General features: G+C 43.1%; 1 protein-coding gene and 1 long non-coding RNA gene across 2 annotated transcripts in view; one reads left to right on the top strand and one right to left on the bottom strand.

The window, feature by feature from the left end:
• The first annotated feature begins 501 nt into the window (after positions 1-501).
• The window catches only part of NXPH2 (neurexophilin 2), a 77,992-nt gene continuing 54,395 nt past the window's right edge, over positions 502-24,098 (top strand). The window contains exons 1-2 of the mRNA XM_006117039.5: positions 502-990; positions 1,703-1,855. Of these exons, the coding sequence (XP_006117101.1) occupies positions 1,802-1,855 (54 nt within the window). The 5' untranslated portion in view covers positions 502-990; positions 1,703-1,801. The remainder of the gene's footprint in view (positions 991-1,702; positions 1,856-24,098) is intronic.
• Positions 15,480-22,950, bottom strand: LOC142830288 (uncharacterized). Its single transcript, XR_012905439.2, has 3 exons — positions 22,829-22,950; positions 19,897-19,962; positions 15,480-15,989 (listed from the first exon to the last, which is right to left on the bottom strand). It is a non-coding gene; the product is annotated as an uncharacterized LOC142830288 (long non-coding RNA).

Here is a 24,098-nt window from a genome sequence, read left to right as displayed (position 1 = left end):
CACACAAAGCAGTAGGTGTGTGTGTTCAATGCAGCTATCTGTTTTATATGCACATTGCAACTTCAGCTGAAAAATGTGTCTCATGAACACACATTTTCAAAACATTACTTCTCCTTTTTCAGCGTTTAACTAATCATCTGGCACTTGGGAGGGGGCACAGACTGAAAAGTATCAAACTTCTTGCCATTTTCTCAGAAATTGGCCCAGGTGTTTTGGTGCTGGGGTTTTGTGTATGTTTTGTAGCCACTAAAAGAAAAACTATTTAATTCTGGTTTCTTTTTCCTTAGACTCACCCCTCCTTTCCTGTTCTTTTTTTCAAACATGTGGATCAACTGAGTTGCCATGTCAGTATCTCATTACCTGTGTGCCAGATTCTACTCGCTTCTGTAACTTGAGCGGTAACACTCTTTCTCTGGAATGTGAAAACAATCTGCCCTGAGCTAAGAACTTTCTCTCCCGTTGTAGATTCTCTTCTAGCTCAGAGGGGTGAGTTAACGAATCCTGCTTTTGTGCTCTGATCCACTGGAGAAAGTTGCAAGGCTCTCCAGAGTTATGGTGGTGGGGATGGAGCCGAGCTGTGATGGAAGAATTGGTGCAACCACTTGCATTCAGGCTCCCCCCTCCGATGGAGCAATGGCCCTTGCTAAGGTATGTAGCATGGGAAAGTGCCGTGTATAAAGGCTATTCAGTCCTCCTGGCAACATTCTCCGCTCACACTGGAGGAGAGTGAAATCCCGTTGGAGTGATCTCTAAAGACCTAGTTCTAACTGCCTAACCCTTGACAAAAAGGGACCTTTTCAAGTCCTGCAGCTGGGTAGCCCGGCTTGTGCACGGTGTCATTCTCCTGCAGAGCAACGCAGCAAGCAGAAGGCGCCGCTTTCCCATGCGCGCCCGGCTCCCCAGCACTGCATCCGAGTTGCCAACAGAGATTTACAACTTGGAAAAGAGGCCGGCGCGGGATGTCCTAAAAGTCAGGACAAAATGCGCAAGGTCAGTCAACCCCTGCTCCCTTCCCTTTCGGAGGGAAAAGCGGGGAGAATCGCGGGGGGGGGGGCGGGGGGGGGGGGTTAAATAACTGCTCGTGTGTAATACTTGGCGCTCGCCACCTCCGTCCCTGTTTTAAAACGTCCCCGGGCTGAGTCCCAGTGAGCAGCGGGGCGAAGGGGTGTTTCTGGCTGAACTCGCTTTGCTCGGGCGGTCCCGATCCTGCGGCGGAGCCGAGTGGGCCAGGCGCGGCTGGGGAGGGGGGGGGGAGCAGTAAATACCAGCCCCTCCCGCAATGACCCCGTCCCTCCAGCGCAGGAGGGTTGGAGGCTGTTGGGGGGCAGGGGCAGCGCTGCCTGCCCCCCGGACACCTCCCCCTCCCCCGGCCCGCGGGACCCACTGCTCCCCGGGCACGCCCCGGCCCCCGCACTGCACTTACCTCCCCTCCCCTCGCGCACCCCGGCGGCTCCTCCCTGCCGCCCCCTGGCAGCTCCTCCCCGCCTGCCTCGCGCCGCGGGGCTGCTGCTGCTGCCGCCCCCGGGGGGAGGGGGTGGCTCGGGGAGGGTGGGGCGCCCCCCTCGGAGCTCCCGCGCGCAGGGGCTCGCTCGGGGCCAGTCCTCCAGCGGCGCGGCCGGCGCAGGTGTCCCCGCTGCCTGGGAAGCGGAGCGCTGAGGATGTGCCGGGGCGTTGATGCTTCCCCATCTGTGCTTTGCTTAAGGTGAGCGCAGTGGTATGTCCCTGTACTCAGTCCTGCCCCCCAAAGTGGAGATGTGCAAGATCCAAGTAAGGAGACTCATCTCCTAGACGCCAAGCCAGGATGAGGTACCTGCAGCCCCTGCCGCTGATGGTGGTACAGAGCTTCCTTCAGCTTGTGAGTCTGCTTTTTCTTTACTCTTTATGCTAGAAGGGACTGCAGAGCCGAGGAGCTTCGGAAAGGGGTTGACATCGCTGTGCGTGTCAAAGCAGGCAGCATTCCTTTGCAGGTTGCGAAGTAGGCTAGAAAGACCTGAACCCAGACCTTTGCAGAGGGCTTTTTCATTATCTGGCAGGAGTTAGCTTTTTGTAACCAGTCTGAGGTAGCCAAGTAAATGGAGCACATGCCCCTTGATCAAACATTTGTAGTAGATGCTGATGGTGCTACACGGTAGTGCCTTTTTGCTGGGAGCATGGCATTTAACACCCTCTTTTCTAGCTGCTTGTTTCCTGCAACTTTAAGAGCAGCTATGTAAGAGTTCTTCACACTGGATGGGTATATTCTTTCCTATTCAACCCCTGTCTTGTTACTTGGGAAAGGTAATCAATGTGGTCTCCCCGCCTACTGTTTTTTGGAGATAAAAAAGGGAAATAGACTTTAATGTAATAAAAGCACACACAACTTGCACTAAAGCAATTGACTGTTAGTCCCATAAATTAAGATTCTCTTTTAAAAGTGCCAGAGTTGTCTTTGTATTTTTTGTAATTCTATTCAGTAAGTTGAGCTGAGATTTCAAATTTCTGAGGCCTGTATTTTAAATAATACTCTAAAAATAGAAGCCTGTGGGGCATAGGTGACTGGGGACATGTTGAATATACTGAGCTACATGATGCTTCAAAGTACCACAATTCCACTTCTTAGCTTTTACTTCAGATTCACAGTTAGAATTGCTCACTACCAATTTAATCAAGTATTTTATGGAAGTAGATGAAAAACGCTGCATTGAAATTATTTGTCCTGATTTTCTGTTTTCCTCCCAGAATATTAAACAGTTATTGTAGAGTTTATAATTCTTTGTTGGACTACTCACAAGGATTTCTGTCCATTTCGATTAGATACAGGAAGATGTGCCAGTGTCATAATGTGTAATTGTAAGAATTGGAGTGAGTAAAGTAGTATGTCTAGGCAATATAAATTTAAAAAGCTGAAGCTACAAAGTATAATTAAAATTAGATACTTCATTTGAAATAGATGTGTAAATAGTATGATCTGTACCACACCCCTTCTAAAGATAAAATAAAAGTCTTTTTATTGGTATTTAAGTGAAAAATAAACTCAATTTAAGGGGGGAAAAACCCTTAAAATTAGTTTGCCAGACTTCCTCTGAAAGCAAAGGAATCACTATTGTAATTTTATTTCAAAATGCTTGTTTTCAGGATCATGCTAATTATGCGAGTAGTTATTTCTGATTTATGCTGCAAAAGTTCTGTCTCTCTTCCTAGCTGTCTTGTATCTGAAAGTTTGTCACCATAGTCAATAGGGAATGTGTAATAAACCTTGAAGGGATTAAACACCCTCCTTAAGAACTGGATTCTAATATTACAGCATGAGTTGATTGATTAGTTTTTGAGGAAGCTTATGTCAAATTCTAATCCGTTTTTGGATTGTGCTTGTCTTGTAATGTTTTTTGCTTCAGCACTTTATCATGGCAATGAAGTACGGAGCTGCAGTCTTGCGATAAGGCACACATTTCTTTCACACTGTATCCTTTTGGACAATAAAAGACTGTTTACATTCTTACAGCACAGTTTCTAACTAACCAACACACAGGGGTTAGGGATGTGAATGGAAAGCAGTAAATGGATTACAAAGTTGCTGAGGAGGAGAGAACTAAATTGAAATACTTTCTTTTTCTTTTTTTATTACCAGATATCAAAGGGACTGATTAAAACTTGTCCCAACAGGCATCAGTTGTGTTCCACTTTTTTTATGGATGATGATGTAAACTTACTTGCTGTGGACTTAAACTGTTTAGTGTGAATGCTAGTCATTTCGAAGAGTCAAAATATACTTTCTTTCATGCTACAAAGAGGCACTTTCAGTCAACACCTGTTCTCAGATGATACTGGCTGCATAATTTGCTGGGGGAGTTATTCCCCCCCCCCCTTTTTTTTAGTATTTACATCACAAATGAGTAAAGCTTTGGAGGTACTTAGTCCTGCAATACTCATCATAAATTTAATAAAAAATAATTTGAAGCAAAGCAAGAATGTCTTCAATTTTAGAGGTAGCTTAGAGGTATCTAGTAATGCTAATATTTAAAAAAAAAACATGTTTATACTTTTGTTGTATACTGGATTATATCAGGATATTTATTTAGCCTTTGCCTTCTGTTAACTACAATTAAGCAGAGAGAATACTAAACTGAATTTTTGAACACTTGGTATATAGGTTTTTCAAATGAATAATGGCTTCTCAAAATCTAACTAGTAGAATTTTAGCAAGATGGTATTAATGATATTTAAACAACAGTTCCTGTCTTATCTTTATAAACCATCAACGATCAACAAAGAAAATCTTAATATACTTCCACGGATTCCACATTTCAAGAAATGAAGAGAAAATTAAAATTTTTAGTCTTGATAGACCAAAATGCTTGTAACCCAGCAAACTTTGTATAATCAGCAAGTCTTTGCCTCAACATTTCTTACAGGATTTGGGACGATGATTTTTTAGGTTACATTTCTACTTAAGTATGTATTCTTCATATTTAATGGGAAAAGATGCTAAAGCGCAAGAAGTTCATACATCAGTGAAGGTGTAATAGTCTTAAAGCAATTTAAATAAAAGAAAAATACTGATTTTGAACACAAACTAGATGTACTTTTCAAATATAAATGGAAGTCTGTATACACATACACACCTTTTTACACTACTTTATATATTCAAGTACATTAAACAATGAGAATGCATATTAGATTACAAAGGTGTGTTAACTCACTTCTTTAGGAGTATCTTCAATTTACATCAGAATGATAATTTGCTGTGCATAGTAAATATCCAACGAGGCTGTTATTAGCCAAATGGCAACAAAACCAAATAAAAAGCTGCTACAGTCTTATGACCAATAATTACAGTTGCTTTATCCTTAGTAATAATATTAAGATGTTCAATTGTCACTTAATTACTTGGTGCTGCATTAGTAATTATATTTATGAAAAATGGAATCACACCAATTATAGAAGTAGAAAAGAACGCAAGGGTCATCTACTACAGGTTTATTTTTTAAAGTACACTTGTCAGTGTTTTGTCAGATTTGAAGAGATAGGGCTTTCTCTGCTTTCCTTGGGAGTTTTCCCCCATTCTAATAAATCTTACACATTTGGCAAGTTTTCCTGATATTTAGCTTGCTTTTTTGGTAGCTTCATTATATGTCCCCCATTTATATTTTTCTGATTAAAAATGTATTTCACAACAGCATTTTAAAATTATTTACATAGATCCCTAGTTTAAAATGTGTGGAACTATTTAATTTTTCACCTTCTTCTAAAATGTGTGGAACTATTTAATTTTTCACCTTCTTCTTAACTAATATTAATTAATGGCCATATATTGCATTTGAAACATGTAAGTAAGTCTGATTTTCCTTTATCTCTTTAAGAACATGGCATGTCAATGTTTTACATTTGTAGACAAACTAGTACACTTACCTGGCTTTGCACTGATTCTTAAGGAGCAACTCAGAGCAGGGATCTGTGAGTGTGCGGGAGTCAGGGTTGCTCTGGGCAGGGGATTGTAGGTTGGTAAGTCGGGGGGAGGCTGCTTGCTCTTCCACTTCCTGTCCCCATCAGGGGGAGAGAGCAAAGTTCACAGTTCGTCTGCCCCCTGCGCTCCTCTGCCAAAACAAGGAATGCAGCAAACCGTATACTTTCCTGTCACTCCCTGACAAAGGAGAACAGCCAACAGTGTCCCCATATAAATCAGGGAGTCAGGCGCTTCAGTACCCCCACACCCTCCCTGTAGGGCACCTGGGGGTTGGAGTCTTGGGGCTGGGGCAGTTTTGGATGAGGGGGAGACACCCCCAGCCAGCCCCTTTCACCTGCCTGGTGATTTTGACTTTTTTCTGTATGGTTTTATGGGAAGCAATTCCATTCCAGGTACATCCCATTTTCCTGGCACTACCAACCTGTTATGTTGCTTTAAATTATGATAAGAGGAAGCTGTATACCAAATGTGGTGGCCTTAGCTCTTATTGTTTAGGAAGAGTTCTTGAACAGACAGACACTCTCAAATAGAGAGTAGATGCTAGTGCAGTGCATTTTAATAGTTCTGTAACATGGTAGTTTACCTGAAAATTTTACTTCCTGAAGTTTTGTAGCATGAGATATGAAAAGAACATATGCCACACTTTCTATTGCTGGTAGTTCAAGTTAATGTCAGCATTCTCATTTCTAACATTGCCATAAACATTCTCACTTGGCAAAGTTGTCAAACATGGTGTTCATCTGCAAGCTAATTGTTTTGTAAATACTTTTTAAAAACACATGAGTTATATTCAAGTTGTTTGAGTGAGCAAACAGTGGAGAAGTTTGTTTGCTTTTACAATGGTTCTCTTAGTAAAACTGGTTAGTGTAGCTTTGATTTAAGGAAATTTAGTAAAAAAAATTAGTCCCTCTGTGTATTTTTTAAAGTAGCGACCTTTATTAAAAAATTAGATTTGGCAAACAACAATCCAAAATTCTCAGACACAATCTTTGTTAAAATAGAAGTAAGTCATTAATAAGAAAGAACAGCCTTAAGGGGGAAAGAACCTTACTGTAACTCTGTAATATTAGAAGACACACAAACATCTTAATAATTAGTACTGTATATTCAAAGTTTGCAATTAATAGATGTGTGTGTTGGAAAGTATGAAATGCAGTGTTACGGTCTCCTTAAACCTTATTATGCCTCCTTATCCTTGCTAACCTGCAGCCATTCTATGCAAAGGGTTATTGCGCCTGCAATAATTACAGCTGGTTGACATGGCAAACCCATGGATATTTTGCCATTTCAGACAGAAAACCAAGACTTTCCTTGCCTTAAATTCTATGGATGAAATCCAGTTCTTATTGAATTTAGTAGGAGATGAATTGTTGACTTTAATAGGGCCAAGATTTCACCTTGTTTGTTTTGGTGTTTCGCTTGACGTTGCAGAAACCCCCATCTATCATGGCTTAATGCAGTAGAGTATAGGTAGTTCAAGTAGGATGGAAAGAGAATGAAGTTTAAAATAAACCAATTGTGGGTAGTAGGATTAACAACACTGTGAAATTTCCATGGCATGGCATGAAGGATGTATATTAAGGAGGTGAAATGTGAATTCTATTTCAGTCGGTATTAATGAAATATAATACTGATTATAACTTGCACTTAAGTTGCCTTCCACAATAGGATCTAAACATGATTTTAAAACATGGGTTGATCTAGCCCTGTGAGGTAGGTAAATATTAGTTGTGTTTTACATATAGGAAAACTGAGATACAAAGAAGTTGAGGATCTTGTTTTTTAAAAATCACGCAGTAAGACCATGTAGAAACTAACAGCTGGGTCTCTGGATGGTGATGCTCATGCCGCCTGCACTAAATCACAACCCATTTTTCATCTTCCCCAGCAAGATGGGAATCTCAGTTTCCCCATTTGTAGAATGGGGATGATAAAGTTTGCTTCACATTCCCAGCTGAAATACACAATATGTGCAATAGTTTTTTCTTAATACTAGTTACCTAATTTAACAGACGGAAAAATGAAAATAGAGGATAATAGAGACAAGGTCCCATTTTCAGAAGCGACTAGGCGTATATCTGCAATGCAGTGAGAGACCTGTGGCTGGCTCGGGCTTGCAGGACTCGGGCTGCAGGTCTATCAAATTGCAGCATAGAAGTTTGGGCTTGGCCTGGAGCCTGAATGTCTACACTAATTTATAGCTTCTCAGCCTGAATCACCTGACCTGGGCCAGTTGTAGCTGTGCTGCAAGTCTCTTAGGGTATGTCTACACTACAAAGTTAATTCGAACTAACAGCCGTTAGTTCGAATTAACTTGGATAGATGCTACACATGCAAACCGCTGGTTTGAATTTAATTCGAACTAGCGGAGCGTTTAATTCGAACTAGGTAAACCTCATTCTACGAGGACTAACGCCTAGTTCGAATTAAGGGCTGTGTAGCCACTTAATTCGAACTAGTGGGAGGCTAGCCCTCCCCAGCTTTCCCTGGTGGCCACTCTGGGCACCACCAAGGAAACTTGTCTGCCCCCCTCCCAGCCCCGGAGCCCTTAAAGGGGCACCGTCTGGCTACGGTGCCCTTGCCAGGTGCAAGCCTGCCAGCACCCAGCCAGCAGACTCTGCACCTGGCACGGCACGAACCAGCCATCCGCTGCCACCCAGCCCTCCGCCTCTTCCTGGGACCAGGCTGGCGGCTCCCGGGAGCCTGCCCAGGTCCGCAAGAGGCAGGCACCCACCTGGTCTAGTGCGGAGATCGTGGACCTCATCCACGACCTCCGCACTAGGCACAGGAAAGTGGCCGTCTAGGGCAGGAGAGCTGCCAGCCTGGCCACCCAGGAGCAGGTCTGCATGAAAATCAGGGTGGCCAATGAGACCCCTGACCCTGAGCCCTGAGCTTAGAATGGCCGTACTGGGTCAGACCAAAGGTCCATGTAGCCCAGTAGCCTGTCTGCCGACAGCGGCCAACACTAGGGACCCTGGAGGGGATGGACCGAAGACAATGACCAAGCCATTTGTCTTGTGCCATCCATCTCCAGCCTTCCACAAACAGAGGCCAGGGACACCATTTCTACCCCCCTGACTAATACCACTCCATGGACCCAACCTTCATGACTTTATCTAACTTCTCTTTAAACTCTGTTCTAGTTCTAGCCTTCACAGCCTCCTGCAGCAAGGAGTTCCACAGGTTGACTATTTGCTTTGTGAAGAAGAACTTTCTGTTATTAGTTTGAAGCCTGCTACCCATTCATTTCATTTGGTGTCCTCTAGTCCTTCTATTATGGGAACTAATGAAGAACTTTTCTTTATGCACCCTCTCCACACCACTCGTGTTTTTATAGACCTCTATCATATCCCCCCTCAGTCTCCTCTTTTCTAAGCTGAAAAGTCCCAGTCTCTTTAGCCTCTCTTCATATGGGACCTGTTCCAAACCCCTGATCATTTTAGTTGCCCTCCCCTCTCCCACTTCCCCTCTCCCACCCTCTCTCTTCCCCTCTCCCACCTCCTTTTCCCAGTCTCCCCGAGTTTTGTTCAATAAAGAGAGTTTCTATTTTTGAACACACGTGTCCTTTATTTTGTACATCAGGAAGGGGGGGCTAGGGAGGAGTAAGTGGTAGGAGGTGAGGGAGGAATGGGATACGAGCCCCCAATGGGGAGGACTGGGGTGGCTCTGCGGGCTCCTCGGGGTGGAAGCTCTCCTGCAGCCTCCCGATTGACCCCCCCCAGATGGTAGCCTGCGGCAAGTGCAGCTGGGCTGATGACCAAGTGCTGTGATGTGCCGAGTGTGAGCACTCAGGGCACTCCAAGCCAGGACTGTTTTGCAAGCAGGGTACCCCTGAGAACTGTCTATCCGGGGTGGGGGTCGGGTCCCTTTAAGCACAGCCCTCGGCTAGCCTGAGATAGCAGCTCCACACTCTAAGTCCTACCCTGATGCCCTGCCAGCACTGCTTCCGGCCAGCCTTAACCTCAGTTCAGAGTCCACTCAATGTGGACATGCTAATTCGAATTAGCAAAATGCTAATTCGAACTAGTTTTTAGGTCTAGATGCACTAGTTCGAATTAGCTTAGTTCGAGTTAACTAATTCGAATTAAGTTAGTTCGAATTAGTGCTGTAGTGTAGACATACCCTTATTGCTGTGTAGATGTACCCTTAGGCACATAGATGCCTACGTTTTGTTGAAAAAAATCAATGAAGTCTAAGATGTAAGGCCAGCTTTTTAAATGTAGTTTGATTCCCTACAGGTGCAGACAGGTAGCCAGGGAGAATTTCAAAAGTACCTAATAGGTGCCTAACTATGGAGTTGTTTAAAGCTCTATCTGCACCTCTCTGTATCTTCAGGCACCAAATACCTTTGAAAATCTGACCTAAGCAGGTAGTTATAACTGATTTTCTCCTAAGTCACTTAAGTGCTCTTGAAAATTTTAGTCTAAATTTTTGGCAAGAGTTTGGGAGCAGTAGATGTTGTGGTCTGGTGGTTTGGATGTGGGCCTAGAACTCATGAGATTCAGGCATTATTTCTGGTAACCTTTATTCATTCATCACAATCTCTTTGGACGTAATGGGAAATTGGTGCCTACAGATTTTGAAAGTGTCTAAACAGCTATATATACTGAACATCAAGCCATAAAAGTGCCAAATAAATCAATACATCTACTAGTTGAATAACAGACTTTTAAAAAAGTTATCATTATTTTTATTAATACTGTACTACATGCTGACAAGATAAACTTTTATGGCTCCAGTTCAGCTACCATACATATTTTAAATAACTCATGTGTATGCATTTACAATATAGATCTTAATGTCTCAAGAATTACGTGGATACAGTGAGTCATTCAACTACATTTTACATTTCCTTAACTTTATTTTCATAAACAATTTTTTTTTAAAAGTAATAAATATGTATTTAAATAATAGATGGGACTATTAAAGTCTATTGTACCGATTCATTATTGGGTACTTGGGAGAAGCATTGCCCTTTTCTTTTTTGCCAAACCAAGTGGCATGATTTTAAGTAATAGTAAAACAAAAGCACTTTTACAGCACAGATATGGGGCTGTTTTTTTCAGTTTCAAAGGATTTTTACATATCTGTTTATTTCTCTCTCTCAAATTGCCACGTTGCCAAATTCTGCTACAAGGCTAAAGTGCTCACCTGAGACTTTCTAGCGGACTAACAATTGGAGACTGAAAAAAGAGGGGAAGTTATCGTTTTAACATGGCCAACATCAGTCAACCCAAGGTTTGACTCCAAAATGTCACATTTTCTTTCAACTCTTCTTCTGAGTTCAAAGCTAAAATGACCTATTTATACTTTAGAATATTTCCAAAAATTCCTAAATTTTGTCCTTAAGTTGTCTTGACATTTAATTTATACATTTTTTACTTCCAATCAAGTCTAGTAGCTTAAATTACTATAAAGCCTCTATAGAAAGTTTATAGAATCATGCATCTTAAAGAAAAAAAACCTGTTAGGTTACGTAACCTAAGCTATACCTCTGCCAGCACAGAATTGCTCCCTATCGTATTTTCTCTCATGCTGTCTTGTCTAGTTTTAAATAACTCATGCAATATCACTTCCACCTCTTTCATTAGAAAATTATCCACAATTTAGTACATTATACCATTTTCGTAATATTTAGTCTACCTTTTCCTAACTTCATCTCATTACTTTGTGCTATCCTGGATCACACAAACAATGTGTCTCACTCTTTATTCAAAGAATTATTGTCATGAGTGTTGTAATAGCACCCAAAATACACTGGCTGTGTCTAGACTCACCAGTTTTTCCGGAAAATCAGCTGCTTTTCCAGAAAAACTTGCCAGCTGTCTACACTGGCCACTTGAATTTCCGCAAAAGCACTGACTTCCTACTGTAAGAAATCAGTGCTTCTTGTGGAAATACTATTCTGCTCCCGTTCAGGGAAAAGTCCCTTTTGCGCAAAGCTTTTGCGCAAAAGGGCCAGTGTAGACAGCTCAGATTTATTTTCCGCAAAAAAGCCCCGATCGCGAAAATGGTGATCGGGGCTTTTCTTCTGAAAAGCGCGTCTAGATTGGCATGGATGCTTTTCCGCAAAAAGTGCTTTTGCGGAAAAGCGTCTGTGCCAATCTAGACGCTCTGTTCCGAAAATGCTTTTAACAGAAAACTTTTCCATTAAAAGCATTTTCGGAAAATCATGCCAGTCTAGATGCAGCCACTAGGTTCTATGCAGATATAACTCTTCTTCCAAGTAGAGTTGGCAGCAACAAGAGCCAGGATCATTACCTAGGAGTTTCTCTACACAGTGAAAAACAGACCCTGCTCAAGCCCCACCCTTGACAGGTCCTGGGTACTCTTAAAGGCAATAGTTCCCCACTCCCGAACATGGAGTCTGTGCATAAGAAAAGAAAACTTTGAACAGAGAATGGAAACCAAGTATTAATTTGTGAAAACATGGCCACGATTCAAAAGCTTATACCTACAAGCAAACACCCAACTCATAGCACAGATGGAATAATTGCCTCTAAGGTGCACATGTGAGTGGTTGCTCACGAGGGAAGGAAGGGCTGCTCACCTAATTAGTGGAGCCGTGCAGTTGTTACTCCACCAATTAGGTGCCTGGATTCTGGAGAAGATGCAGGTGTAAGGTGAAGTGGTGGCATTCAGGGAAATAGGAGCTAGATGGTAGGGATGTAAAATTCCGTTCAATTGGTGAACTGGTTAAACATGTTAAACATGGGGAGCAGTCTCTTCCTGCAGCCAGGAGGCCAGGCTGGGCCCAACATGAACAGGGACTGCTCCAGCCTGCCAGTTGGAGCAGTCCCTGCCTGCAGTGGCCCTGCAGGGCTGGAGTAGCTCCTAACCATGGTGAGCAGAGAGCTGCTCCAGCCCTTACTGGTTAACCACAGCCAGTAAGCCTCAGCCTTTAAGGTTACTGGTTAACCATTCACATCCCTGCTAGGTGGTGGTGCTGTGGAGTGAGATGAGAGTGGGGGGAACTTTGGACATGCTGGGCTGCAGTGGCTGGAGAGAGACACGACACTGCCCAGCTCTAGGGCTGCAGTTGCCAGGGAGAAACTGCCCTCCTTTCTAGCCCAAGTCTGGTGGCTACTATGGTTGAGGAGACACTTCCCTCTCCTTCCCAGATCTTTGCTATCTAATATAGTTCTATCTTTTCAGAGTACTCTCATTGACTCATAAGTAGCAAGCAACACTAGGTTTGGTGGGGTTACTAGGTATTCTGTCGGATATAGACCATATTTACAAGCTGTTTGAAGCAGAGGTCTGTCTGCAAAAGGTGCACAACAGAGTGAGCTCTAACACAATGGCAATCTTCTTTGCCTCAGTGTCCCATCTTGAAGTGCAAAAATCCAACCAATGAATGTGCCTTTGATACACCACTCCCTCCCCCCCCCCCCACTGCATTCCATAAGCAGTTGGTTGTCAGCAAAGACCAGAGCTCAGAGGTGCGCTCTCAAGCTCATCTTCCACCCCTGAAGCAGGCAGGTTTGGGGAGGCTTAGATAATGTTTTTGTTGTTGCTGAGCCATCTCTGCAACTGTCCACACACCATGCCAAAGGCTTAGCTCTTAAGCCTGCTGTCAGTGATTCAGCTCAGATAATAACTGAACAGAATCATTGGACTCTCAGCTGCGTCTAATCAGCTCTGTCATTAAACATTGGGAAGGGAAGGGTCAGATGGTGTCTAGGAATGTTTAAGCAGAGTTCAACAACTGTCTCTGCTTCCTGTTGCCTTAACTGAGAGTTGGCATCCCTACCTCTGCAAGTGAGATTTCATTTAGTCTGACACCCCCTCTGAGTCAGAACATACCAAGTACAGTCTTGCGGTCCTTTACTCATATAATAAGGATAATATTTCTGTACTCCCATATTAAATGCAAAAATTAATTGTAACCCACGCCAGCCATAACTGATCACTGAACAATCTAGGTAGAGTAGGTATGATGGAAATACTGCTCCTGAAGTCTTTTTTCCTCCACGGTTCATCAATAGATACCAGGGGAGGGCTCATTCAGACCTTGCTTACAAAGATATAGTCATGTCCTGACAAGCTTGCCATCAAAGGCTCTGATCCTGCAACGAGTTCTGAGTGGGTAAATATTCTATACCTATATAGAGTCAATTGCAATAAACACAGAACTTTGTGGAGGATTTGGGGCCTAAAAGATTTAAAAATCCAAAACAAATGAAGGGAGGGGGAGAGAACATTATGAAGTGTTGTTACTCATAGAATCATAGTTAAAAATGAATTGGAGTCTTGCACTTAAAGCAGCATTTGGGAAAGCTGATGATAGACTGTTTTGGTTTGTTTATCTAAAGCAGGGCTATTCAACATGCGGCCTGCCGGCCACATGCAGCCTGCAGCCCGTTTGAGGCCTGTGGTGCAGTTTGGGTTTATGCAGGGCTCAATGCACGGCCTGCAGGTGAGATCCTTTGAACATGGCCTCCACTGGGAACACGTTCCACAGCAGCGAGTCAATATAATAGACTTCTATTGATATGTTTCTTAGGGTATGTCTACACTGCCACCCTAGTTCGAACTAGGGTGGCTAATGTAGGCATTCGAAGTTGCAAATGAAGCTCGGGATTTAAATATCCCGGGCTTCATTTGCATCTTGCCAGATGCCGCCTTTTTTAAATCCCCGTTAGTGCGGACTCCGTGCCTGTGGCTACACGCGGCACGGAGTAGGTAGTCCGAATTAGGCTCTCTAATTCGAACTACCAGTACACCACGTGGTAGTGTAGACATACCCTTAGTAGTTAAATTTGTGGACTGTCATTACTCATTAAAAGTGCTGTCATATGGATGGAAATCAGGTAAATATTGCATTTTATGAATATCAGCAGAACTGATTTAAGTGGGGCGTGTGTGTTGTGTAGTCTTGCCTTTATCTTTGGATTCATGCCCATCAGTGTGAAAGACTCTATTTGCAATACATATGCAACCACACTTAAGTTGCAGCCCTCGGCATGTACTGTGAATATCATTGTGGCCCCCAAGGCTTCCAAAGCCCTGATCTAAAGGCTCCATAGCCAGAGAGCCTCATGCTTCCTTGCAGCTCCCCTTGGCCGGAAATGGTGAACCAGAGCCAGTAGGAGCCACAAGGCTCTGTGGCTACAAAGCCTTAAATAAACCAATCAGAGTTGCCCTTGAGCAGATTTCTCAGAGTGGGCCACACGCCCACTCACTTAATGCAGGGGGTTAAAGTACTTTTATGTACAAAGATATCTCCCATAAATCCTCCCCAGCATTACAGAATTCTTGAGCACAGAATACACGTTGAGGCCTTTTTTGACCCAAAGGGTTTTAACAACCAATCATTCATTGAAACTATAGTGGCACAAGAAGGTGGGGACTTTTTTTTCTCTAAAATCAGTTTTATTTAATCTGGGATAACACACACAAAACTGATTTATTTACATAGGTATATCACCAGAGGACAGGGTTCATGTTTCTTGGGATGCCTTAAACTCTGCATTTCCCTGCCTAGCAGATGGGTTCTGTTTAAATTTAACATTGAATTTAAATTACCCAGTGTTTTTAGGGGTTTTTGGGAGAGGATGACAACATCTCATATACATTTCCCATAAACTATTGGGAAGTTCTGTCAAATTGATCTCCATCTTAACATAGTTTTTGTTTGGAAATATAAACAAAGTGGTCCAGATAAAGGCTAGTCATTTGTTCATTTCTGTTTGTATTTTTATAATTAGTTATGTTATAAACCTTTAGTTGGAGGGAGGAATTGGGTGCACTTTGGGTTGAAGTAAAGACGAAGAATGTTGGGAAAGGATTGTGGGAATAAGAGGGAAATGAAAAGGGAGATAAGAATGGGAAAGGAAGGAGGACAAATAAGAAATGAGAAGCTGGGAGAAAGTGGGGCTGCGCAGCTGTGGGATAGGAGGGGGGCAAGACGAAGGTGGAACCAGTAGCTAGTAGCAGTACAGCAAACAACACATGCCAGATTTCTGAGCTAAGTGGATGATGGTGTCAGGAATGGAGATGACAGAGTAAGTGTGGTGTTTCTCCTCCCCCCCCCCCCCCCCATTTCTGTTTAAACAGCAAAAAAAAAAAGCCTTTTTTTTTTTTTTGTTTGAGCAATCCAGCATGGAAAATTTACATTTTTTCTTGCCTAACAACAATGAAAAGAAAAAACACAAAACCTGTGTTTTGGATTGGCCTGAAATGTTTTGAATTAAATGTTTTCTTTAGTTTTGGTTAGTTTTTACTTTGAAATCTAGCTACATTTCTTAAAACATTTTGAAACAAAATGGGAAGTTTCATTTTGAAAATGTCAAAACAAAATGTTTGACTTTTCAAATGCTTTCTCTCTGTATTTTATTTTGTCTGAAACTATTCAGTGAAATGGATGGGAACTGGTAAATAGTTTAGTCAATCCAAAACTGCATTTTTCAGTGAATGAACTGAAAAATTTCATCTGGTGCTCAACGTGACGGTCTGAAGATTCCTCTGAGTTGCTGCTGCTGCCCCCAGTGTAGATGGTAGGTTACTGAACAGCCTGGTGTCCCAGACAGATGCCTCTTTCAGTCTGGTGAAGAAAAAAAGGAGGGCTTGGTGACTTAAAAGCCATGTCTTACTGTCAGTACCCTTAGCTGTACAGCTGGTGCTTGCTGTAGGCTTCAAGCCCCAAGATTGAGATGACCTGTTCTGGATGCTGCTTTTTCTCCTTTGTGGAAGGGTTGAGAGGAGACCAGTAGGCTTGATGCTTCAGGCAGGCCCCTCTAGTTCTGATGCAGGGAAGACAGCAGGCCTAGAAAGCCCTTATTTTCTGTGCTTTGGACTGTCTGGCTACTTCAAGGAAAAAATCCCCTAAAATCTAGGGCTGTGTCTATTCCGTTTTTCCGGAAAAGGAGCGTCTACATTGGCAGGCTGCTTTTCCGGAAAAGCCCTTTTTCCGGAAAAGCGTCTGTGGCCAATGTAGACGCGCTTTTAAAGAAAAGAGCCCAGATCGTCATTTTCGTGATCGGGGCTTTTTTCCGGGAAAGACTTCTGGGCTGTCTACACTGGCCCTTTTCCGGAACAGTGTTCTGGAATAAGGACTTATGCCCGAGCGGGAGCAGCGTAGCTTTTCCGGAATAGCGGCTGATTTTGTACAGTAGAGCGTCGTTGCTTTTCCAGAAATTCAAGGGCCAGTGTAGACAGCTTGCAGCTTATTCCAGAAAAGCGGCTGATTTTCCGGAATAAGTGGCCCAGTGTAGACACAGCCTAGGGGTTTACATAGTCTGCTCCCTGCAACCTGCTCCTGATAGCTGCTGCTGTTCTCCATATGGAGAAAGGAGAGGTCAGTCCACTGGTTGCAGTCCTTCTGGGTCCTGAGAGCCAAGACTGGTTCCCTGGGTCCTTTGCTATGATTGCTACTAGAGTATAGTGAGTTATAGTCCTGCTTTGTCAGAATTTAGCAACGTAAGCAAAACTGGGCCCGCTTGAACCCAGGAAATCATTTTGCCAATCCATTAGAGGACCACCACCTGTGTCTGCAGTGATAGACACTTTGCTATTATAAAGAGACAGATGTCCATGAAAATAATACATCAAATAGACATTTTTAGTTCAAGTAGTTTTTAGTTCAAGTAGTTTTGGCCACCGCTACACCTCTGGGAGACTCCGAGAGCAAAGGGAAGCCACAGAAAAAAGAAAACACAGCTGATTTAATGTTCTGCTTCACCTCTACAAGGCCAGAGTGATGGTTCTGAGTATTCCATACAGCCATGCTGCTCCTCCCACTGACCAGTCCATTCTGTATCCGCTCTTGCAATGTAGACCCTGGATTTGTGACATGCTATGTGTAGGTGGGTGGAGCCTAAATGCCATGGAGGTGGCTGATTTCCCCACTACATCTGGATCTGTAGTGTGGGGAAGTTACCAAGGCCAGTAAATGCTGTGCCATCCCCTCTACACACATGTCCATTAACTCAATATGCTAAGCTCATGCAATCTTGATTCTGCTATGTAGTGATATCGTAAAGAGAATGCTATGAAAAAAACAGATCTTTAAATATACATTTAATTTTATCTGGGACCACAGATACTAAAATGTCATCATTACACAGTTGTATATAGCATCATGGCAGGGCAGAATTAAGGTTGTTTGAGTGTTTTAAATGTGCATTTCCATACCTCAGACAGATTTTTTTACGTGTAACCTAACTGAATATTCTGGCTTTCTATTGGTTGGTTTGGGGATAATTACAACAGTTTTGTAATTATCTTACTTTAAATTTCTGATCTTAATTTTCCCCTCCCCCTTACAATGCCCTTAGTTTAAGAAAATTGTTAAAAAATACACTAAAGCTCAAAGACAGTAGTGCTGTGTGATATTTCTGAGTTGAAGTTATCACATAGCAACCTTAAAAACCAAAAATGTTTAAGAGCTGATAGTCCAGAACATCAGAGCAGCTCAAAGTGGCTGAAATGTACTAAAGAATGTGGCCACTAGTTTGCAATTTACTTACTAGATTAAAGGGCTATGCTATGGAGACTGGCACAATAGAAATAGGATCAGTACAAAAAGCCCAGTTCATTTATTTCGGTGCTTCTAAACTTTAAAATCATCCTGCCATAGTTTCCCCAGCAATGCTCCTACAGTGCACAGTAGAACCAATGTAGCAGAGCCAGAGAGAGCATTTCAGCATGTGGTCAAACACACTTAGGTTATAGCGAGAGGCTTTTTGTCTGTGGATTCTAGGTACACTTGTATATTGCTTTCATTTGCCGAGTTTGTTAATCAGCAATAGGCAAAAAAAAAAAAAAAAACCAAACACACACACACACACACCACACTAGCTTTGTCTTCTACACAGAAGATTTTTTTTTTGTAAGAAAACACTGTGTGTCTGTCCCTTAGAGGCAAAAGTCCCATTGGAACTAAATGTGGAGGTTTGGGTTGGCTTTTGTTGTTTTTATTTTGGGGTTTTGTTAATCACTCAGCCAAGCATTACAATAACTGTGGATACCACAGAGACTGCACTATTTGTATATACACGCTATTTTTTTTCTTCTGATACCCTCTTCCTGTCAAGGTCTCCTTGCTATAGCAATGAGCTCTGGTGTGTAAAATTCACATCAAGATTGAGCAATACAGCAAGCTGTGATTCCACTGCAGTGCACACATTAGCATTTGGGGGACAGAGAAAGCTGGTTTTTCCTCCTCTAAAAATCCAGCTTTAGTTACAGCAAAAGTGGTAAAACTACTGCTAACAGATTTTTCCACTAACAGTGAAATCCATTTTCATGTAATTCTTACCCAATCTTTGTTTTTTCCCCTAGATCAACTTTGAGAACTGAATGCACAGTTGAAAGTGCACAAGTCAAAAATCAGCCAATACTACTCATACATTTTGATGTGTAAATATTTTAGCTTTCAAAAGCAAAATCTATGTCCCCCATTAAGACAGGAAAGCAAAGTCACCTATGTACATCAATCTCCCAGTCCATTCTATTTAAAATAAAACATTTTAGAAATAAAAGCCAGTAAATATATGGGGAAAAGAAAAAATGGCATGTTTCATATTCAAATCCATATTATGACACTAGTTTCTGAAATCCTTTCTACAGATTTTCCATTATCTGTGTTTGAGAGCCTGAAACTGCCTGGATTAGGGAATTTTAACCTGGTATCTTATTTAGGGATACTCTGCTGTATTGGAAGGGGAGGACTCTGTTACTATATAGTTGCTTATTTCATTCAAGACTCATTTTATTGTTTTAATCATCACCAGGGCTCGACAAATAATGCAATCTACTCCCCCATGGCAAGTAGATTGCAACCCAGAAGAGTCAGGTTCGGGCAATCTGCACATGACCAGAACGATCAGCGCATGTGCAGATTGCCGGACAGTGCGGCTGGCGAGCAGGGCTCGCCGCACTTTGGCGAGGCCTGATCATCACAATGTTCTACATTGTTAAACCATCAGAAAAAGAAAGATTGATAGAATTCTCGTTCATGATTGTGAGTTACATCTTACTGTTAAATTCAGTTTTTAATAGCATTTTCCTCCAATTCTAAATGAACGTAATAGTTTAATTTCTTGGTAGAGTGAAAAATGATTAATGTGGCAAAAGCTATAGTTGTAATAGTCACTATCTTAGTTTGATGGATTAGGTTGCTCTGTCCAGTTCAGACTCGCTACTAGATTTTTAATTGGTGTTATTAAGCTGATAATTTAGAAGACACGTTTAAAGGTATGTGAATTTTAATGATATAGACCCCAAGATACAAACCAAAACCCACTCTAACAGTATGATCTCAAACTTTCCTCTGATGCACCCAATGAAAATTAAAAAGAGTACAAGACATGGAGATAGGTCCACAACACAAACCTAGATTCAGAGAAGAACATCACCATTGTGTTGTGTGGTTATATTGAAGATTTTGGTTTATTTAATTAGAGAGAGGAGGGCCACATGCAAATGTTTAAATCTGGACCCAGACTTACCCAAGAAGTGGAATAGTCAGATCTGGGGGTTTGGTCAATGGTACCGCCACATCAACATAATATTCACTGGAAAGGGAATAGAGGAACCTCTAATCATAGCACAAACAAAATACACACATAAATGGGCAACATACCAAACAATTTACTGTTGATCTATTCAGTGATTAGTTCTTTCAGTTAAGGAAATAACATCCTTCTACCACAGGTGCACATTCGAGAATTAAATACTAAGCCCAACTTTAGGTTGTATCTTTTATGCCTTGAGCCATGAAAGCATGACTGTTTTCATGATGAGCAAAGAATGTCACGCACACATTATTGTGGCATAGAAGATGGTCTGACCAGAACGATCTCATCTGGCTCCTGCTGCTGTTAGTGATTTGGTACCCTGGACAACTGGGTATAAAGTGGTGGCCACATTGATTTATGTTGAGGACTTTTATCCCTGAATCTTGGGCAGTGTGGATGCTGACACAGTTCAGGACCTGGGCTAAGAGATTTGTCATGTGCAGGACTTGTCTCTGAAGTGTGTGGCATGTTCACTTAGGACTGATTTGAGAGAGAGTAAGTCACTTAGCACCTAAAGAAATCGATCCCTGGAACTCAGACTGGCTTTGTAGATTTCTTTGTTGAAATGGTTTGGCTGCAGCATGCATGTATGATTAAAATTGTTCTTCTAAATGAGGGCTCTGGGGCTGCTGGCAGGCAGGGAAGCTTGCCTGAGAGTGCTGCTTGCCGGGAACTGCTTAGGTAAGCACTTCCTGGCCAGAACCTGCCTCTGGCACCTCAACTCACTACTAGACCCTGCACCCCCTCTTACATCCCTTACCCAGGCCAGAATCCTATCCTGTACCCATACCACCTCCTGGACTCTGCACCTCAATCCCCTGCCCCGATCACAATCTCTTCCTTCACCCAAACTCCCTCTCAGACCCTACACTCTCTCCTGCACCCTAGTTCCTTACTCTGAGGTCTCTTCTGCACCCAAACTCTGTCCCACACCGCCTCCATAGAAAAGCATGGCCTTGATCATTTACCAAAAATTTAGAGGGCCCCCCCACATCCAAAATTGCCCATCCTGCTCTCAGTTAACTTTGTCTCAAATAGCCCAGTTCACCATACAAGGAACTGGAAGGCACACCACACCAGATACAGGATTGTTTCATAGGGCATGTGTACACAGCAGAGCTAAAGCCAAAATAAGCTATGCAATTTGAGCTACGACAATTGCATAGCTTAAGTCAAAATAGTTTATTTTGGCTTTTGGTGCAGTCTACACAGCAGGAAGTCAAAGAAAGAGTACTCTTCCTCCAATTTCCCTTATTCCTCATAAAATGAGGGTTACAGGAGTCAGAGTAGGAAGTCCTCCACCTCCACATTATTTTGAAATAATGGCTTGCTGTGTAGACTCAGACTACGTTATTTCAGAATAACAGCAGTTATTCCGAAATAACACTGCTGTGTGGATGTATCCATAGTTACCTCTAGGACATGGCTTTGCAAATTTTGAATGTACATTATATCAGAGACAGGTGAAAAGTCAATTCTGAAAAAGCAGTGAGAAAAGTCTACTTAAAAATAGATTTTATGTAGGCATTTCTTTTGCTTGCCCACACGTGTTCAGTTACCAACCCTTTGGTACATGCCTCTACAGTAAGATGTTGCAGCCAAAAACACAGCAGCCACAGACCAGAGTATTAAGTTTAGTATGAGGCCAAGCTTACCCTAAAAATTCAGTTGACCCAGCTATCATGTAATTAAGCAGACCTAACCTGTGTTAGCATGTGCTTAGCCAATGGAAGAATTTGTCTGTTAACCTACCAACTCTCAAGGAGATGAATTAACTACAGTGACTGGAGAACCCCTCCAATCTCTGCAGTGAGTAGCTACACTGAAGTGCAACAGCAGGGCTGCAGCTATGTAGCTGTAGCAGTTTAATTGTAGACATAGCCTTACAGTATACTATTCTTAAATAGAGGCTTGCATATTGCTGGGATGCTATTCCACAGCTGAATATATCTAATTGTTAGTATGTTTTCTTTAATATTATGTCTAAAATTTCCCTTTCTTAGTTTCTTCCCATTACACTTAGCTTTCTCCATTTATATCACTCTTAAGACTGTTCTGCTTTAGTCTGGGGTTAATACACTGAATTCTTAGCCTGATTATTGAAGACTTACTCCTCAAAGAGCTGGGACATGAACACCTGGAATCATGTCACACTTTCTACCTTCCTACTGATACCTGTAGTGAATACACACATTTTCAGCATGACTTACTCTTTCATTTGCTCTCCGTTGTTTTCACAGAACATCGTGATTCAAAGATATCCAAAATTCTGGCCAAATATAGTGTGATACATTGTGCCATTATAAAAGACCTCCACTGAACAGTTGGGATTGTCAGAGTATTTGACACATTGGCAAGTGAAGAGAATAGAGCCAGGTCTACACTTAAAGCTTTTGCTGGTTTGAGTCACGGACTCAGGAAGAAAGCAGTGGGAGACACTATCTTCCGTCAATACAGCCCACAATTCTGATTGCACAGAGGGCAGCTGCCAGGAGGACTTCTGCTGTCTGGATGCCATGGCTTATTGTGGGGAGAGCACTGTGTGGGAGTCACAGCTCAGTATGTCCCAACTCTTCCTACCCTACATGCAGTCCCCTGGCCGTGCAGAGAGCACAAGGTGAGGTACTGGGCAACTCTCTCCCACCCTCTAGCACATGGGTTCCCAAACTGAGGGGCATGAAGAAAGTCCGGGGGAGGGGGGGGACACGAGGTGACCCAGCCCCAAGTTTTTCTGCTTTTTTTTTTTGCTTGCTCAACAAGTTTTGCTGCTGTTTGGGGTGGGGGGGGGCATGCATGAGGGTTTCTCAATCAAAAAGAGGACATGATGCCAAAAAATTTGGGAACCACTGCTCTAGCACCTTACCTTCAGTGTGGCTCCTGTTCCCAGGCAGGTTTGCAGCACTTTAGCTCCAGCAGGCAGCACTCAGATTGTTTGAGCACCAGCTGCAGGTGAGTTTGCACAGCTACAGGTAAGGTAGGCAGGGCCCAGCAAGTCCTGGAATGGCCAGAGCCCCATATAACTGCCTGCAGGTGGTGCCCTTCTTTCAAAAATGCTGTGAGTAAGAGACATACTGATGCCAATATCTGAATCTCATTAACATTAAAGTCAATAGGATGGGATTGGTTCCAGCAACATGTTGCAATTAAACAGACATTGTTAATTTCTGGGTCTGTTAAGTGCAATCTACTATATAAGCTCTGTCTCCCCTGGGGGCAGGGGAGAGGGTTTGCTGATATAACTATACCAGCATACCTTTTGTAACAAGCTGAGCCCTAGTTACATTCAGAGGAATGAAGAAATGATGTGCTGAATGCTACCCTTTAAGTTACCACTGCTTTTGTGGTGAAACAAAACTAACATTATACCTGATAATGGTGATAGTCGATATCTTCCACTTGCTTCACCATGCCCTGTGGCCAAGTGTCTTGGCTGTCCTAGTCTCATGCACCTTCACCATTCTAATCTGTCCCTTGCTTTCTTTAGGTACAGGCAGTCCCCGGGTTACGTACAAGATAGGGACTGTAGGTTTGTTCTTAAGTTGAATCTGTTTGTAAGTCGGAACTGGCGTCAGCCGCTGCTGAAACTGATCAGTTTCAACCGCGGCTGAATCTGGATGCCAGTTCTGACTTACATACAGATTCAACTTAAGTAACCCAGGCGTCCCCAAGTCAGCTGCTGCTGAAACTGATCAGCGGCTGATTCCAGGAAGCCTGGGGCAGAGCAACTCTGCCTCGGGCTTCCTGTAGTCAGCCGCTGGTCAGTTTCAGCAGCGGCTGACTTGGGGACGCCTGGGGCAGAGCAGCTGGGGTGCTGCTGGGTTGCTCCAGTAGCGCCGAGGAGCCGCGCTACTGGAGCAACCCAGCAGCACCCCAGCTGCTCTGCCCCAGGCGTCCTGATTCAGTCGCTGCTGAAACTGACCAGCAGCGGCTGAATCAGGACGCCTGGGGCAGAGCAGCAGGGGTGCTGCCGAGTTGGTCCAGAGCGGCGCTGAAGGACCAACCCGGCAGCCCCCAGCTGCTCTACCCCAGGGGTAGGCAAGAAAAGCCTGGTCTGCTGGGGGGCACTAGCTGCCCCCCCTTCCCCCCAGCAGACCAGGGAGACGGAGAGCAAAGCCGTGGAGCACACCCGCAGC

The sequence above is a fragment of the Pelodiscus sinensis genome, chromosome 7 (genome assembly GCF_052426305.1).
Source record: "Pelodiscus sinensis isolate ZL-2025 chromosome 7, ASM5242630v1, whole genome shotgun sequence".
In the NCBI taxonomy this organism is placed as follows: domain Eukaryota; kingdom Metazoa; phylum Chordata; order Testudines; family Trionychidae; genus Pelodiscus; species Pelodiscus sinensis.
Note: the sequence above shows the minus strand (reverse complement) of the source record. Positions and strands in the feature narration are given on the sequence as shown.